The following is an 18,393-nucleotide window of genomic DNA, read 5'->3' on the forward strand; positions in this document are numbered from 1 at the left end:
ATGCATCTACTCAAACTAGCTTCTGAGGTCAGATCCGCACCATCCACTCATAGCTCTGGCCCTCCTAAGCTTATTCACCACGTAAAGTCCATATCTTGGTGCTCATAACACACCTACAAGGCTCTTTTTGGAGAAATAACCTCTAAAATGGCAACCCTAGCCTCTAACCCAAAAGAGAGGGCATAAAGCATGACATTAAGGACTCTCTGGACCTACTAAGGTCCAGATCTAAGCACCATATCCCCATGGGACCTCTCACACTTCTAATATAAAGCAAATAAGGCATGAAGAAACCCTAGATTTGACCAACTCAACAAAAATACGGAAATAAGCTCTGAATGATACCTCAAGAAGCCTCCTCTGATGAAATGAAAGAAGATCCAAGCTCACCAACTCCTCTAGCTTGACTTTCCTTTTCCTTTCATGCAAAAACACACAAATTTGGTGAACAATAGCCTCTTATCTCACTCACACGAATCCCTCAGCTGCTTTGGTGCTCTCAAGATAAAGGTAGCCGTAATGAAGGGCCATAAGGTCCTTTAAATAGGGCCTAGGGCCGGGAAATTAGGGTTTCATTAAACAGCGAGGACTCGCCGAGTCCATTCCTTGGACTCGTCGAGTCCGGGCGCGAACCCGCGTCCTGATCCACGATCCCACTCGGCGAGTTTGAGCTCCAACTCGCCGAGTCCCCTCACAAAACTCCAAAAATATAAGCATAAAAGATACCTGGAAATCCAGGCTGTTACAGTTTTACAACACTGGGTAAGATGACATCTCAAGAGATCATGGGCGCTAAAGCTTTAGCAGCTTCGAAGAGCCATATTGAAGCTGAAAAACGACATCGGGAGCGTATCAACAATCATCTTGCCAAACTTTGAAGCTTACTTCCTAGTAGCACCATAAACAAGCTATTGGAACAATTTGAACCCTAAAACTAAAATCTTGAACCCAAAGGCCTAGGCAGAGGTAGAGAACAATGTCACCATGGAGAATCCAAAACTAAAATCTGAACGATGATGAGTTGTTGGCGAATCTATTTGACATTGTTCCTTTTTGGCGTATATGTGAATCTCTTAGAAGTCGCGGAAAACGTAGGTCCATAGCCGGCTATTGTCTGGGCTCCTTCTAGCTCCGTTTATGGATTGAACATCGAGAATCTGTTCTCAGAATCTGACTGGACCGACCAACCGGCAAGCGTTTACACCGCCACAAAAGCACATTTACGACATCGTGAACTACGGCTAAAAGCACCAAAAAGGGTGGAAGAAGAAATGACCGGCTCAACTGAGGATATATAATCTTAGGATCAAAATGCCACGAAATGGTGACGTCCCTTTAACTCACACTAACGTGGATCCACTATTGAATTTTAATTTAAAATAATAATAAAAAAGCCACATAACCTAAGGTAACCGTTGAAACCGGGATAAATTTGGACCATTCCCCTATTTAATAGGTAAAATAACAGTTTAGTGACAATTTGTGTAAAAAAACATTATTAACCAAAACAGATACACAGTAAAAGTTTATTGTGCTACAACATTTTCCCAAATTTAAATTATATATGTTCTCCTCATCCTATATAAATTTTTAATACATAAAAATAACATTACCAAATTTCTAATTTTCAAATTATCAAAGACAAATTTTATGTAGTTTGTTTCTTTGTTTGTTTTTTTGGTTTAACCTAAAAAAAGATTGTTTTAACCATCGAGACTTTATTTTTTTTTAAAAAAAGACACTTTAAGTTTTCTAAATGTTTTCAAATTTAAAACTTTTACTTATAAATTTAAAATAAACATTTATAAGTTTCTAATTTTTTTATATGATGGTTGATAGTGGACTTGTGTTAGAACCTTGCTTAACAAGATACTAAATGAGGTTACAAAAAATTAAAATTACGTAAATGGTCCCTGTGGTTGACAAATTATAACACCGGAGGTCCTTTTCAAAGTTTGTGAACACCGTGGGTCCTTTTGAGAAGAAATTTGCACATGAGGGGTCCTTTTGGTAAACACCGTTAACTTAGAGACGTTAGTCTCTCTCACGTGCTCACTATGTGAGGGCAATTCGGTATTTTTCATCTTTGCCACACTATTGCCTTTCATGCTCATAGCCCTACGTTAGTTCATCAATCACTACCCCAAAAACCCTTTTCTCCTTACGATTGAAGAATCTGCAAACAACCATAATCACGAGCAATATCTCCTTCATCTTTGTTATTGTTGAAGTTCATGCATAATGGTTTTTAGTATATGGAATCTTCGTTCACGTTTTGCCCCTAAACCAAACTTGCACGAAGAATATGGTAAGTTTTATCATCAAAATACAAAGTTTATCTTAAAAAATGTTATAGTTAGTTTTTTCCCCTCCAAGGTAACAATAAAGTTTTGATTTTTATCAGGATCATTAGAAAATTTTTGTTCCTTCAAAATCCATCACAGTGGGGCTTTTACGAAGAACAGAGGAATAAGATATATTGATGGAATAGTTGATTATTACGATTTCGTTGATATGGATTTGTTTTCTATTCACGAGCTAGCTGACATGGTTAGGGAACTTGGATATAAGAATGGTGAGCCAATCTACCTTCATTTTCATACACCAGGTACTGAATTGGATTTTGGGTTAATGCCTCTGGTTACTGATGGGGATGTTAATAACATGAGTAAATACGTTAAGGAAAATAAAGTCCTTCACATTTACATAGAACATGGGCAATCAACACTTAATGAACCTATTCCATATTTTTATGATGCAAATGAAGGTCACCCATTGGAAGATGCTACTAAATTAGATTCATTTGAAGGCCTTAATTTTGGGGACACAAATTTGGATGATGATGATTTGTTCAGTATGGATGATGAGAGTGAAGATGGGATTATAGATGGTAGTAACACAAACAATGAAGAGAGTAGTGATTTACTATATGATGAGAACAACATCTTAAATGAACCAGAGGTTGACATGACAGACTTTATTAGTGTTTTTGACCAAGAAGTTGACAGAGATCCAAGTACCATTCCAATTCTTGATTCATTTGACAATGGTGAAGATGAACTGAATGTCGTTGATACCCAAGTTCTTGATTCTGGGATAGTTGCAGGGGACAAGAGGATGGAAATGTTGAAAAATCTTGCAAAGCCAATTCTTTGTTCACTAGGGGAAGTTCATCAACCAACATTCAGACTTGGTCAAAGATTTAAGAATAAAGAGGATGTGAAGCAGTTGGTGAAACTTCATTCAATACACACTAAGAGGTCCCTTTATTTTGAAAAAAATGACAAAACAAGAATAAGGGTAAAATGCAACGGTGTTGTTCCAGACTTTAGCCAATATGTGGTCAATTTGAAGGAAAAAACTTGTACTTGTATGTATTGGGAACTCACAGGCATTGTTTGTAGTCATGCTGTGAGTGCAATTTGGGACAAAATCAAGTATGGTGGAAAAAAAGTACCTGATATAGAGGCATGGGTTCATCCAGTTTATTGGCTTCAAACATGGGCTGATATGTATAGCCATAAAATAGACCCTATTAATGGAAAGAGCATGTGGCGCAAATCAGCATGTCCTTTTATACTAATGCCCCCTAAACATCATATTCAGGTAATCTTTAAAATTTAAACATAATACTCAGGTACTAGGTACTATCTGGTTCTAATATTTTTCTTTTTTTATTTTTAGGTTGGGAGGCCAAAAAAGAAGAGAAAGAAAGTTGTAGGTGAGGTTGTGACTACAGGGAAAAACTTGAGCAGAAAGTACATCACAATAACCTGCAGCAAGTGTGGAAACAAAGGGCACAATCAAAGAAGCTGTAAGGGTTAAGGTGGAGAAAGAGAAAGGATGAGTGATGGTGGTAATGAAGTGCAGAAGAAAGGCAAAGCAGTGGCTGATGGGTGATATTTGTTATGTTTGTGTTTATGGGTACTTTGCTTTTGGGTATTTTTGGTTAAAGAATTTTTGACTTTTGCTTATGGGTAGTGTTTTGGTTAGACATATTTTTAGTACAATGCTTTTGTGACATTAGATTTTAATTTAGTTTGTGTAAAAATCATGTTTTTGTGAAATTTGATTTTAATTTAGTTTATGTAAACATCATATTTTTGCTTACACAAATGATACTAGAACTATTGCTTGCATGATGTTATGTTAATATTAATCCAAGAAGATGCAGTACTCAAGAAGCACTTAACAGAAAATGGTATCCCTCATATGAAAATTACCAAACTAACCTTTATTGATTCTAACATGGATACACACCATAAAGTAAATTCCTTGTGAATACGTAAAGTAATTCAAAAATATACCAAATTGCCCTCACATATTGGGCATTTGAGAGAGAATAACATCTCTAAGTTAACGGTGTTTACCAAAAGGACCCCTCATGTGCAAATTTCTTCTCAAAAGGACTCATGGTGTTCATAAACTTTGAAAAGGACCTCCGGTGTTATAATTTGCCAACCATAAGGACCATTTACGTAATTTTGTCAATTTGTTGGGAGTGTTATTACTGGAAAATTAAGGGAATGATGATTGAGATGATATGGCTGTGTCCGAAGGGGGCCACCATCAACATCACTTAGGAGAGTTAATTCAATGATGATTGATAGCAAGTTGATGAGAAAGAGACGTCCTAAAAGGAAGTACGAGCATAATGTGATGATGGATATGAATGTATTTTCACTTTAAGATGAAATAACCTCATATAGAAGGATGTGGTCATGTGGCGGCTACTATCAAGAAAGTTAGACTAACCTAGCATCTTTGTATGTGTTGTGTTCAAAACTGTAGTGTTGATGAATGTTTCGTGCTCTTATGTTTGTATTACGATTTATTCATGTATTTCTTTTTTATTCATAATTGACTTACTTTTTCCTTGTTTTCTTTTCTGATCCATATGCTTGTAATATGATTTACCCCTGTATAGTGTATTGTGCAAAACATTTCTCACCCTCTTTGTTTATCGTATTTTCAGGTTAACGGTCATCTTTGTAACACAGTCGTATCCTTGAAGGAAGCACGACTTTCAACGTCTTACCTCACTCTACTCCACATAAATATGATCTCGGGGGTTTTGTTGTGTGTGTGTGTGTGTATATATATACTTTAAGCTAAAAAACAACGTTTTGAGCTTGTAACTCCGCATTCCAACAAGAAGCTATTGATTTGGGAAAAGCTATTATCCTGATTTGACCTAAAAAAGCTACCATTATGGATGCCATAATGATATTGGATATTTCTTCGACATAGTGATCCTAATCATGTCATTAATTATTTTTTATACACAATACCTTATTTGCAGTCATCTGAACCTACAAACAAAAAACAAAATCTTTTCAACCAAATACACGACAACCAAAACAAAACATTCTATAGACTAACTCAGATTCTAGGTTAATCTAACATACAACAGCGAATTTACAAACTAGCCCTCAAATGGGTCCAAGATTTATAAAACTAAAAAGACTATTTGTCATCAAATAAACACCTACGGATAGTTATTGCAATTGCAGCAGCCTTGTGAGGGTGGAAAACAACCGCACAAATACCAAAGCATAAGGTAACCACAGTAGCCACAAGGATGAGTGGCCGTGTTGGAAATAATCTATTGTTCTTATTGGTGTTGTAAGTAAATATCCGGTTTGTGGGTCCCACAGGGTGTTGTTCCTTGCCAGGTGTCACACTCATGATGTATTCAGCATTTAAAAGTGCAATAGTTTCACTTTTGTCCATGGAAGTTGGAATTGGCATTCTGTTTGCTACTACCATATCCTGCATAAACAAGTATTTAACACAATAATTTTGTAAAAGAATAATAGATTTTCATGAAAACAAACATACCTGATTAACTGTTGAAACAAAAGGAAGCACCTCATCTTCTTGGTTTACTTTTTTGTTAAGTCTCTGATGAAGAACTTCTGTAGCATGATTCACAGTTCCCTGAATCAGTATCCCATCACTTTCATTTTTCATAATTCTCATCTTTATGCACTTTAATATCCTCTTCAAAACTGTAGTGGACTCGTATTCAATTAAAAAATCAAGAACACAAGTGAATCTTTGCAGCTGTGATGACATCATCACACATTCTATTTCCTCTACAATTGGCTGCTTTAATAACCACGCCATATCCACAAGCAATTCAGAGAACTTGCTCTGTTTAACTCTAAAAACAGCAATAGACTCTGAATCTTTTGAATAATATTTCATCTGCATGATTTTAATCTCTGAACACACCTCCTCATCCGCAATCAGAATTGGAATGAAATTAGACAGCCCGGATTCGTTTTCAACCTTCAAAAATTACAAATATATAAATTAACAAAATCTTTTTTTTTGTAAAAATATAATCTGAAGCTAACCTCAATAAATCCAGGGCCAAAAACGTCCAATTCAGTATGAGGGATAGATATTTTCAGTAACTGATGATCTAAGTTTGTTGTAGAGGTTTCACTTTGGTTACATGATGGTGAAACACTCGCTTCATTTGTCATATACTTTCCAGCAAAAGATACTAAAAACCTGTAGTTTTTTTAAATGTTATACGTTTATTTTTTATAATAATCAATTAATGAAATAGGACAATTGTGTAAATACCTAAGTCTGGGTTGAAGTAAATTACTTCCACATGCCAAAAACTCTATGGGTTTTCCTGCTTCAAAGCATGTAGGCTCAATATAATGAAGCTTTGGTGCTTTTTCACCTGTTTTAATTTTTATCACAGATCTTCCACCTGCATACCCAAAAACAGTTTAAATATTGGAATAACGTATAAAATCGTATATATGATGTAAATATTAAAAAAGAAGATATGGAGGTGAAGAAACCTTTCATGACACCAAAGATCATGTTGTTAAGGTTAACAAAAAATGTGTCACGTCCTGAAAGTAAGTTTCTTGGTGAAGAAAGGAGCTCATGTATACATACAACCGGATCTTCACTTAACTGTTCAAGAGTTAAAAAATAATAATGTTTATGGGATTTTGATAGCATAAAGTTTGGACATTTTAATCCAAAGTGGAAGAAAAAATAATCTCACCTTCACCCACATAACTGTAGGCATTGCAATGAATATGGTCAAGATTGTGCATCCAGGACGAATATACCCTTCCAACTCCACAGGCATACTGGACAACCATTGAAATATCTGTAAAACCATATATACATACATCACTTACATGATAAATAAAAAGTATTTCAAATGCTATTAAATAGTAATAATATTAGTACTTGGTGTCGAAGTCTACGAGGAAACTCTGCTGGATTCCAATCATAGAGCTTGAATGAGATCCTACCAGTTGGGCACTACAATACAATAATATATCAAAATTATCAATAAACATGAATTATCACATAAAAATTAGTTTTTTCTTTTATATATATATATATATATATATATATATATTTATAAAGAACCTACCACAGAAGAAAAGGCACTCTTGTCATCACAATAAGATGGAGAATGGTTGCCTTTTTCTTTCTCTTCATCTGTTTGAGTTTCACCAGATACAGCTAGAGATGGGATGCTATCACTGTGGATAATTTGGGCATGAGTAGGGCCCAGTAGGGAATTATGAACTCCAGGTGCTATCAATGATTTCTCTTCTCCTGCTGCTTCACTAGTTGTACATTTGGTTGCTACACCATAAAAATTACTTCAGTAATCCAAAAAGATTAACACATGGGATATCATATCATATCATATCATATGATGTTCTTAGTGTCAACCACCTTTTCCAGCTTCATCATAAGCATCATCATAATCTGCTGATTGAAGTCCAGATGTCTTGGTCTCTGATGGTTTTCTTCTACGCCTGTTATTGTGGCGTTCTAATTTTCTTCTGCAACTACGTTTGCCTTCATCAAAATCTGATAGGATATGAAACCTACATACAACATGCTCAGTTTGTCAGCATATACTTATGCTACCTACTTTAAATCAAGATATCATGGGAAGATAGTTATCCTACAGAATTTACAAGCTCTATACATAGATGAACCTCTGGTAATATTATAATCTAAAGAGAATTAGCTCTCATATTAATCTTATATATTGACAGACATCAAGATCAATATTGTATTCGTTCCAATGAAGCATCTCTATTCCCTAAAATTAAAGAACATATAAGTAGAACCTACAGAAGAGATCCCATTTAGCATGCTACTGAGGATAAGATCAACGTGAATCTTGACTTACAATTATTTCCTGTACAGGAAAGACTAAATTGTTCTAGTTATAGGATCTTTAAGGTGGTTACTCAGCTAAGTTTCCAATACCAAAATGCCTATTACAAAACTCACCTCGTTCCTGAAGTAAAAAAATGCTGAATTGCCAAATACACATGAAGAGGAGTGTTGTATAACCTTCTAAATTTTGGTCCATATGAATGAATAAATGACAATGAACATTTATTTGGAAGCCTTGAAATGATCGTAGAACTTACTTCCCACACTGTTGGCAGTATCTCTTATTAAGGCCATCAAGCACCACAGTAGTAGCAGTAGCACATCGGAGACAAACCCTGTGTCTTTTGTGATATCCCTTGAGCTCACTGATATCCACCTCACAAGAAGGAACCTGACATCTGGAACTTGACGCCGTTCTCGCCGTCGTTGACCTAGACTTTTTCTTTCCAGGAGCACCCTCTTCTTCCTCTGCCACCAGCAGCGCGTCAAGCTCTGGACAGGCGCAAGGGATTCGACCCGCCAAAAAATTGGAACATGCCATCCTTGGATCCCGTTTCCGAACCCTATCGTTAGTATTAGAAGTCGAATTGACCGGAAACGAGTCGGGTATCGGCTCTACCTGGGGATTGTCAATCGGATAGAGCTCCTGAGATGTTGGAATCGCGGAGGAGTGGTTGGATTCTTCTCCGGGTAAGGGTAAATGGTCGTCAATGTTGAAATCGAGGAACTGACTCCAGTCCCAAATCAAAGTTGACGACTCGTCGATCGAGTCCATGTTCAAAGACGGTGGTTGTTGTGGTGGTGAAGGTGGGGATGGTGAAGACGGTGGAGGGGGATTATGCATTTGATTGTAATTATTGGGGGAAAAGACCTAAGTTGGTGATGGTTGGTGGCGGTTGGTGGCGGCAGTTGGGTGGTTGATTAGCGGAGAAGAGAATGATTTTGAGGTGAAAAGAAAGACCTTAACACCTACGCCTCCTCCTTAGAGTCAGCGTTCTGTGATGGACGTGGTGGGCCATGGCTGGAGATATGTCGTCATCAGTAGAAAACTAGAACCGCAGACTTGCTAGGGCAAATCCATTATATGCACCTGTTCGATGCCAACAAGGGTCATTCTTCCGCATCTACTGAGTACACTAACATCAGAAGCTTGAAGCTTCGGTCCTATATATGAAAAGGAAAAGGAAGCTTCGGTCCTATGCATATAAAGATTTGCATCAATTGTTTATCGTGAAAAATACGCATTCACTCCCGATGAGCGATACTTTGTTTGAATAGTTTCAAAAGTAACTCTCGTATAGCCATCTATTATGTGGTGATTGTCGGTTAAAATGTGAATTCTCATATCGTGTAGCTATCGTGAGTTAAAATCTGAATTCTTTTATAACTCAATCCTACATGGCCCATCGTGGATCTATATAGATTCCCGATTTATGGTTTTTGGAAAGTGCTCAATGATGCAATCCCTAACATATTAATGCCAAAGACCGAAGTCACATACATTGTTTGGTATACCCAAAAGACAAAAGACAGCCAACAGATGCCATGTCTTATCATTTTTTATTTTTCTTAAGAGGTTTGAATCCGGAGTTCTATAAAATTCTATAAAATCTCACTACCCTAGCAAAAGCTAACCAATTGACAACTTTGGTCCTCATTCGTTTTGTCCTTATCTAACAACTATGAAGCCCCCCACCCTACCGCATACTATACACAAGGTATGTGAACATAAACCTAACCTCGTCTTCTGTATTATTGTTTTTTTTGGCAAAAGTTGGACAATTAGCAACTTTGGTACTCATTACTTTTGTTCACATGTAACAATTATAATTACGAAACCCCATTTTTTGCATAAGGTATGTGAGCACAAACCCTAACATCATCTTTTTATACGTTTTATCCTAAAACTTATTATTATTATTATTATTATTATTTTTTATTATCATTCCTTCTTTTTTGGCAAAAGTTAGAAAACATGCAACTTTGGTACTCGTTCCTTTTGTTCACATCTAACAAATATATATACAAATCACCATATTATGCACATGGTATGTGAACACAAACCCTAACATCGTCTTCTATGTTATCCTGAAACCTTTTACCGACCTTAGTGTTACAATGTTTTCCTGTGATACCTCTAATCCTTTTCCTACAGTATCAAGTGTTTGCAAAAATGTCTCTCCTAATAATGTTGAGACTTCAAGTCCCCATGAACAAAGATGTAGTTTAGGAGTCCGATTTAATAAGTATGTGTTAACCGTTCTAAAAAAAATCTATATCCCTTCAAATACATATGAGAGCATCAATGTTGGTGCTTTGGTTGTACATTATCAAAGCTTCATGTCACGAATGCAAGTTCAACATTACTTCTTGATTGTGCGGCGTACCGGTGTCCCCTATCAAACCCTAACCATGATACCATCCTTCCCAGATTACACAAACAGGTTTGCTTGCCATGGGCTCATCATAGAAGTGACTATAGCTCCCGACCGGTTATATCTTTAGAATGTTATGATCCCCTTTATTACCTTACACATCAACTCGGCCAGACAGCAACAACTAGCATAGCAACGTGCCTTGGGCTAAGATATCCCCTTTTGAACCCAATGACAAGTTATGACAATGACATGGTCTTTGGTCAACATGGTCATGCGATATTCGTTTGGTGACATTCATTTCTCAAAAAATTAAACGCATCATGATTGGCGCCATCTATGAACTCGACTGCAAAGGCCCTCACTTGAAAATTATCATTGCAAGCAATCACATTGACATCTCCATCCTCATGATTTCCACATAAAACATCACAAAAAGTTTTTAGGACTAAGATTGCAAAAGTTATATAAACTTCGGGACATTTTTGTAGTTTACTCAAATTTAAATTACACTTTCATGGTTTCCGTCACCAGTCCACTGCCACCCCCATCTTCCTCCTAATCGACGTTTGCGTCATAACTCTCTCCCTACTCTCGGTTTCTGGAGGGAAAAAGCTACGGCAAAACCATCTTCGTCTTCTATTGGTAAATTTTTCTTGATTCGATTGAATTTGATCTCTCTATATCTTCATGTCAATGCACCAGTATCTGTACAAGTGACATATCGCAGCCAACAGAATCTTAATTAGGTTTTAATTCGTTTGTTTATACCCCTTTTTTATTTGCCTGTTTCAATTCCATTTGTCACAGTGATGACGAAAACCCTAATCGATATGTGTTTTTATTGCATTTGTTGGAGAATTTGTTTCAATCTTAAAACCTAAAATTTCTATTTTGGTTTCATAAATATGTGTTTAGGGCCGGCCTGCAACCCAAATCATTGAAGCTGAAGAAGACGAGGAGTCTGAATCGAAGTAAAAGCCGAAGAAGACGAGGCGTCTGATGCCCTGGGCTCTGAAGAAGACGATTCAAACAAGTATTCGTTGATTGCAAATCTTAATTAAACATACGGTTCTCTCACTCTCAGGTTAAGAAAGTTCTTGATCCTCCTAATTTTCTTCTTTCTGAAATTCTCAACTGCTGAAGTGAAGTTTTCCATCAGTGGCGCCATTACTATTTAGTGTCTCTGTGTTAGGTTTCGACTGATACCAAAAAATTGAAAGATAAGAGATTTTTGTGCCATTTGGTTTTGCAATTTAAGGAACGACTATATGAATTGAAACTTGCTTTGAGCTTCATTATTTGAATTGGACATCTTATTAGCTTTAGGTGAGCTTAATTGTTGGGTTCATTGATGCGACATAGGAAGAAGAATGGTGATGTTTTGGTGTCGGACTAAACAATCACAGCTCAGAGCTTTATCAAATCAGTTCAAACGATGCTACTTTCAGATTCATGGGTCCTCTTCAATCATCAGGGGAACTACAGTTGGAGTTCTCAAGAGTCCAAATTCAGCCTTTCACAGGACTGGATCCGAGTTTGGCAACTGTGTGCGATTCTTTGCTGCACCTGTTCAGGTATTCATTCGCCTATAATCAACGAGCAGAATACATTACAATAGTGATTTAGTCCTTTGAATCAACTAAAAGTCCAAATCAATTGACAACTTTTATCAAAACTAACCACAAGTTACACTTTTTTCTTTTTGTTAATCTATATCATGTTGTTTGTTGATTGGTAGATTTGTATTGGAATGGTTTATTAGGTCAAACCGAAATATGAAGATAAGGACAAGGGGCGTCCGCGAATGAATGAACAAATATCTGCTCAGTATGTTAGAATTGTGACAGATGAAGGTACTTTCAGAATATTAAAAGCTTGTGTGAAAGTGGCCATATATCTCAATAAGAATGATGTTTACAGTTTACTTGAAGATGTTAGAATTCATTTTGAAGGTCATATCATTTTACTTTATAATCTTTAGCATAATGCTAAATTTGCAGGACATGGTGTTGTGTCAAGGCATGAAGCATTGGAGCGTGCAAGGAGACTCAATGTTGATTTAGTTGAGGTATAAATTATAATAAGTAATAACTGACATAAAAAAATATTATTTTTAAAACATTTTGGATATTATATATTTATGTGTACTTTTTTACAGGTTCAACCAGATGGTAACCCACCTGTTTGCAAACTCATGGACTATAACAGGGAAATGTACTTAAGACAAGCAAAAGAAAAAGAACAAACAAAAAAGAAGGTAACTGCTTCCCCTATTTACAACACTGCCATTGTCAATATATTGCTTTTCTTGTTTTTAACTTTTTTTTTTTGCAGTCTGACTTGGTTTTGCGTAAAGGAGGTTTGAAAGAAGTTCGAATTACTAGTAAAATTGTAAGTTCCTTCCTTTCCTTAGATTCTCTTTTCCTTTAAATACAGAAACTGAAGTGATTTTGTTTTTGTAGGATAAAAATGATTTGCAAACAAAAGCAGATGCAATTAAGCGATTAGCTGAACGTGGTCATCGAATCAAGGTATCTAATTTAGTAATTATATTATATCAATTACCAAATGTTGATAAAAAACATTGTTTGTTTATGTTTTTGTTATCCAGTGTATGGCAGTGGGTACTGAAGATCAGGATTTGGGAGGATTGCTATCACGTCTTTCTGCTCTGGTATGCACATTTTGATACTTTTTTTTTCCCATTAATTGAAATTGATTTTTAAAAGGGGAATAAATAAATAAATAGTTTTTGTTTTTGTTTGGCAGATTGATGATTTTTCTCTAGTCGAAAGTGGGCCTAGAGTGGAGTCAAAACAAGCATATGTAGTTGTCCGACATGTAAAATTTGGGCCATTGAAGAAAGGTCCAGGCAAAAAGAAGCTTTTAGCAACATCAAACACGGAAACACCAGAGCAAAACGAATCTGGTTCAGAAACCGAGGAAGATACACTTTCTCAAGACCCAATTGAATCAGTAGGTGATTTTGAAAACAAAAATTATGATGACACCATGAAGTTTGCACCAGAAACATCATCAAATAGGTATGCTTCTGCCACAAGGCCAGCAAATGTAAATGTTCCGGAAAATAGGTATGCAACTCCTGGTGGTGTAAGGAGACGGTTGGAACCGGAAAGTGGCGGCAATCGGCGGCAGGGTGGAAGTGAACCTGAGGCCGCCAGTAGACCGGTGGAGGTAAATAGGTACAAGAAAGGACCAACCCCACAACCACCACCACCACCACCAGATTATCAGATGAACAGGGGCCCACGAGGAGATTTTAGGGAGAAACAAGCTGGTTTTAGAAGATAAATATACAAGAACATCAAGTTTAACACAGTTTTGTAGGAGAAAACTTTGAAGATGGATCATTCTGAAATTATTTTTATAAAATGCAGCCCAGCCGTTATATGCATTGCAGGCTGCTATTTAATTTATTTTATTGTTGTAATATGGGATTGAATTGGATTGGATTTATATAAAAAATGAATGATAATTTCTCAAACATAATAAAAAAGGAAACAGGGATTTTAACAGCAATAAATATGAAAGTACAATGGCTCTGAATGTGGTAGTAGTTTAGTATGAAGTTGAAATTACAAGAATTTCCATAATAATCGACATATGTACTTTATGCTTTTTAATTAATCTTTTGATGCTTTCTCTGTAGAGCTTTGCGTTGTGTTGTGAATTCTTGGTTTAAATCATGAAATTGAAATTTAACCCTCTAAAACTCTGTCAGTTTGGTGAGGTGAGGGTGAGGGTGAGGGTGAAGGTGAAAGATCTTTGAGTTTGAGTAGTTCCTCAAAGACCTCAGTTGACTTCTTCCTTCTTCTGAAAGCAGCCCGTTTCATAAACTTTTTGCTATCAGGAATCCCTTCATCACCACTTAACATCCTGTAAACCTGTGCATTGCATTACCATTACCAACACATCAATTTGTTTTACCCATTTTTTCCCTAGGGACCAAAATTGCAGAAATCACTATACTTAGGGACCAAAGATGTAATTTATTATCATGCAAAATGTTACCTACCCTACCTGACTCATTTTTGGACGTTCAGTTGGACAGTCGTTGATGCATTGAGAAGCAATCCATAGCATGTCACTCAGCTGCTCCAACTCACACTCACCATCAAGATGTGGATCAACAAGTTTCTCAACGTGTTTATTATGTATTAAAGGTCTAGCCTGCAACAAAAAAAACAATTAATAATCATTTATTTATTTTTTCCTGCATTTAACCCAAAAAACAATGTGAATACATACCCACATAACGAGACTCTTCTGTGCCTCATCCAAAGCAGGGCGTCCAGTTATGATCTCTAACAGAAGGACTCCATAAGCATACACATCAGTTTTCTCATCCACCAACCCATTCATGAAAACCTCAGGAGCAAGGTACCTGAAGTGTATTTATTTAATACACAAGCTTCAACTTATATAAACAAATTAAAAAAAAAATCATTAATTAAATAATATATATACCCAAATGTCCCTTCAAACTGTGACACGTTGAGGTGACTCCATTGATCTGGAAGCCATTTCGCCAGCCCAAAATCAGCAATCTATGGTCACATCAAAATCAACAGATAAAAAGAATACAAGAAGTTTGTGAGTAAATTACAAAAAAAAAAAAGTAATTCCAAATTAAATATGTTTTTTTTAAATATAATAAAGTCAGAAGGATTACACGAGGTTGAAAATCCTCCGAAAGCAAAATATTAGCTGCCTTGATATCTCTATGAATGATTCTTCTTTGACAACCTTCATGAAGATAAGAAAGCCCAGATGCAGTTCCCAATGCAATGTTATATCTAATTCTCCAGTCAAGTTTCTCTTTATGATCTGAAACAGTTCTAAAACAACTTATCATCAAATGATATTATAAACAATAATAATCATATAATGAAAAATGTAATTCAAAAACTAACCAGAAAGAAGAGAAGCTAAGCTCCCATGGTGTGATAAAGGAAGAACAAGGTACATCCCCCCCTCAATTCCATACCCAATAACATTAGAAATATTTTGGTGGTTTACATGAACAAGAATTCCAAGTTCAGATAAAAAATCTGATGTCATCTCTTCTTGTGTACCTCTGATTAATCTTTTCACTGCTATAATTTGTCCATCTTGTAAATGACCCTTGTAGACTTCAGAATAACCTCCCTCTCCAATTAAGTTTTCTTTAAAAATATCATGAAAACGTAAAGAAAGAATGTTAACCAAAAAAGGAATTTGTTTTCATTATAGAGAGAGAAGTTACAAAGTACAAACCACGACTAAAGTTGTCAGTTGCATCTTTGAGTTCTGAGAGTGAGTAAATTGTCCATGAAGCTTCAAAACAATACAAATTGGGATCAAAACTGTTTGGAATTTCTGACATGCTTTGAGTGTGTTTCCTACTCGGTTTTTTCTTGGTTCTTTTAATGGAAGGTAGGCTAGGGAGGCAAGGATTGAATGAAAGCAAGCTTGCTGAGGGCCCTTTTGTTAATTTTCGTAATAATCCACCACACCATTGTTGGGGATGACTTTTTGGATCAATTTGAGATACTAAATCTAAAATCCCAAATTTGAAAGATGATGAACTTGAAGTTGAAGCAACAATCTCCTTAGGTGATGCTGGTTCAGATTCACATTTCTCCTCAGTTTCCTCCAGTGTTGACTTATTACAATCACAATTCTCCTCATCCTTATCTACAAAGCTAAATTTTAGCAATTAGTGTTATAGAAAATGCAGTCAATGGTGGAATCTTTTTTATACCTTCAGCAGAAAGAGAAACTGTAGAATCAGAGGGAAGAAGTTTCTGATTTTCTACTGCAGATGTAACAGCTTCATTCTTTTCGTCTTCGGCCATTTCTTACTGAAAATCAACATGATAAAAGCATATATAAAATTGAATAAGAGATCAAGTGACAGAACACGTGGTGAAGCTTCATGTTTGCATGTAAGATGAACAAATCAAAAGACATCATTCGCTATATATTCAGAATAAACTCTATATGGACCCTATCAAACATAACCTAAATCATAAAATGCGAGATTGGCCAATTAGAAGATGATGAAAACACGATAATTCTAACGAGGTTTTTCAATGATGATGAAATCGAATTGAACAGATGCTCGATTAACGAAGAAAAACACACGGAATTTCTTCTACGATAACAAAAGCTGGTTGATTAAATTAGGATTTATAGAAGAGAGATATATTGAGAAATGTGAAGAAATGCGTATGAAGATTTAGAAAGATACAAGAAGCAGAACCCTCCATCTGACGATGGACAGAAAAAAGAGAGAGACAGAGATCGGGGATATGGAGGAGACATGGTGAAAATGAAATAGGGGTAGCCATGGGAGCTGTGTTTTGTTTACATATTTCAATGGATTTCCATGCCCCAAAAAGAAGCCACCCTTCCCGCCTCGTGAACATATTCACAAAATCGTCCATCAAGTATTTGTCAATATACAACTTTAGTCTTCTAACAATTTTGTTTTACATTTAGGTCTCGATCTCTAAAGGGGTGTTAGATTCTTGTTAGAAGGTTTACAAATTCCGTTTCTTAGTGAAATTAAGATTCGAGATTCTATTCCGAGGAATGTTTGGTCCACATTGAACAAAATCCATGAATGTTGATGTAGAGGTGGCAAAAACTAACACGACACAAAATAAATAAGTTTGGGTAAGATATTTTAATATGTTTAATTAAACGGGTTGACACGACATGAAAAATAAATGAGTAGGGTTAGAGTTTAAAATTTCAACTCAAATATGACTCGAAAATAATCTGTTTATATGTAAGTTTTCTGAATATTTTAAATAAACTAAAAAGAAAAAAAAAATAATTCGTAAAAGCAAACATTTTGATTGGTTCGTTTTGTAATGTGGAATACAGTTAACCGTCTTAGTTAGACTTTCATTTTAGTTTTTTTTGTTATTGCCTAAATTAGATAGTCCCCTCAACCATTTTAAGATCCCTCCATTTCTCCTTCCAACTCATATTCATTCTATTTTGCTTTTTAAACTTACTATAAATTTACCCATTCCGCTTCTCAACTATTACATTTCTTTTCTATCTATCCAAATCATACTATTTCAACGTGTTAAATATTTCAACCTCACATGTCACGACACATTTTAAGGTATACCCATAACTCGAAACCGGCCCGACACGTAAATAAACGGATTGACACGACATGACACATTAACTAAACGGGTCGGGTTAAGGTCAAGCTCTCTCAACCTGTTTACTGTTTTGACACGACACAAACCCGACACGACACATTTTTTAGGTCTAGCTTGATGCAAGTGATCAACCTCTATGTGATAATCATGTATGTTGATCATAATAAAGATACAACTCGTTTGTTTACTATTTACTAACCAATTTACCTTAGAGTGAAGATTCCTACAAAAAATAGTGATAAAAAATATTTTGAGCTTGATTGTACATTTCACACATTTAGTTAGTTACTGTAATAACGTTTGAATGGTGTCTTTGTAGAATCTAAGAATTGAAGATCATGGCATTCACATTCCAAGAGACGAGAAATTACTTTAAGAAGTATACTCTCGTTGAAGGATGAATGTTATCGAGTGAGTCAATTGCAAGTCGTATGAAGCATATAAGACATCTTTTTGATCATGAAGCATGTTGTTCCCAGAGAAGCACTTTGCATGACTCGGACTACAAGTTATGATCAAGAATATTTTGAATCGTCTTGAGGATCAAGAATATCATCGGTATACTCTCACTCTTTATTTAATATTTGACTTTGGGAATAATTTTATAAAAAAAATGAGATTTATTATAAAATAAATGTTGTAAA

The 18,393-nt window shown here is 35.8% G+C and overlaps 3 protein-coding genes across 3 annotated transcripts; 1 reads left to right on the forward strand and 2 right to left on the reverse strand.

The window, feature by feature from the left end:
- Positions 1–5,307: 5,307 nt before the first annotated feature.
- SPL7 (squamosa promoter binding protein-like 7) lies at positions 5,308–9,345 on the reverse strand. Its single transcript, XM_079005304.1, has 10 exons — positions 8,445–9,345; positions 7,732–7,886; positions 7,421–7,638; positions 7,231–7,305; positions 7,040–7,147; positions 6,828–6,945; positions 6,598–6,733; positions 6,363–6,522; positions 5,842–6,294; positions 5,308–5,772 (listed from the first exon to the last, which is right to left on the reverse strand). The coding sequence occupies exons 1-10, from the start codon at positions 9,029–9,031 to the stop codon at positions 5,467–5,469; spliced, it is 2,316 nt and encodes a 771-aa protein (XP_078861430.1). The 5' UTR covers positions 9,032–9,345; the 3' UTR covers positions 5,308–5,466.
- A 1,723-nt stretch (positions 9,346–11,068) lies between these two features.
- LOC145057903 (translation initiation factor 3 (IF-3) family protein) lies at positions 11,069–14,002 on the forward strand. The gene is made up of 10 exons (XM_079005815.1): positions 11,069–11,207; positions 11,481–11,649; positions 11,928–12,139; positions 12,328–12,418; positions 12,566–12,633; positions 12,724–12,822; positions 12,900–12,956; positions 13,028–13,096; positions 13,177–13,239; positions 13,335–14,002. The coding sequence occupies exons 3-10, from the start codon at positions 11,936–11,938 to the stop codon at positions 13,875–13,877; spliced, it is 1,194 nt and encodes a 397-aa protein (XP_078861941.1). The 5' UTR covers positions 11,069–11,207; positions 11,481–11,649; positions 11,928–11,935; the 3' UTR covers positions 13,878–14,002.
- Positions 14,003–14,075: 73 nt separating this feature from the next.
- On the reverse strand, positions 14,076–16,939 carry LOC145057902 (receptor-like cytosolic serine/threonine-protein kinase RBK2). Its single transcript, XM_079005814.1, has 8 exons — positions 16,330–16,939; positions 15,843–16,262; positions 15,500–15,751; positions 15,259–15,413; positions 15,054–15,133; positions 14,835–14,970; positions 14,607–14,756; positions 14,076–14,470 (listed from the first exon to the last, which is right to left on the reverse strand). Exons 1-8 carry the CDS (start codon positions 16,421–16,423, stop codon positions 14,285–14,287), a joined length of 1,473 nt encoding a protein of 490 aa, XP_078861940.1. The 5' UTR covers positions 16,424–16,939; the 3' UTR covers positions 14,076–14,284.
- Between the last annotated feature and the right edge of the window lie 1,454 nt (positions 16,940–18,393).

Source organism: Lactuca serriola, chromosome 6 (genome assembly GCF_051521515.1).
Source record: "Lactuca serriola cultivar US96UC23 chromosome 6, Lser_US96UC23_V15, whole genome shotgun sequence".
Lineage (NCBI taxonomy): Eukaryota > Viridiplantae > Streptophyta > Magnoliopsida > Asterales > Asteraceae > Lactuca > Lactuca serriola.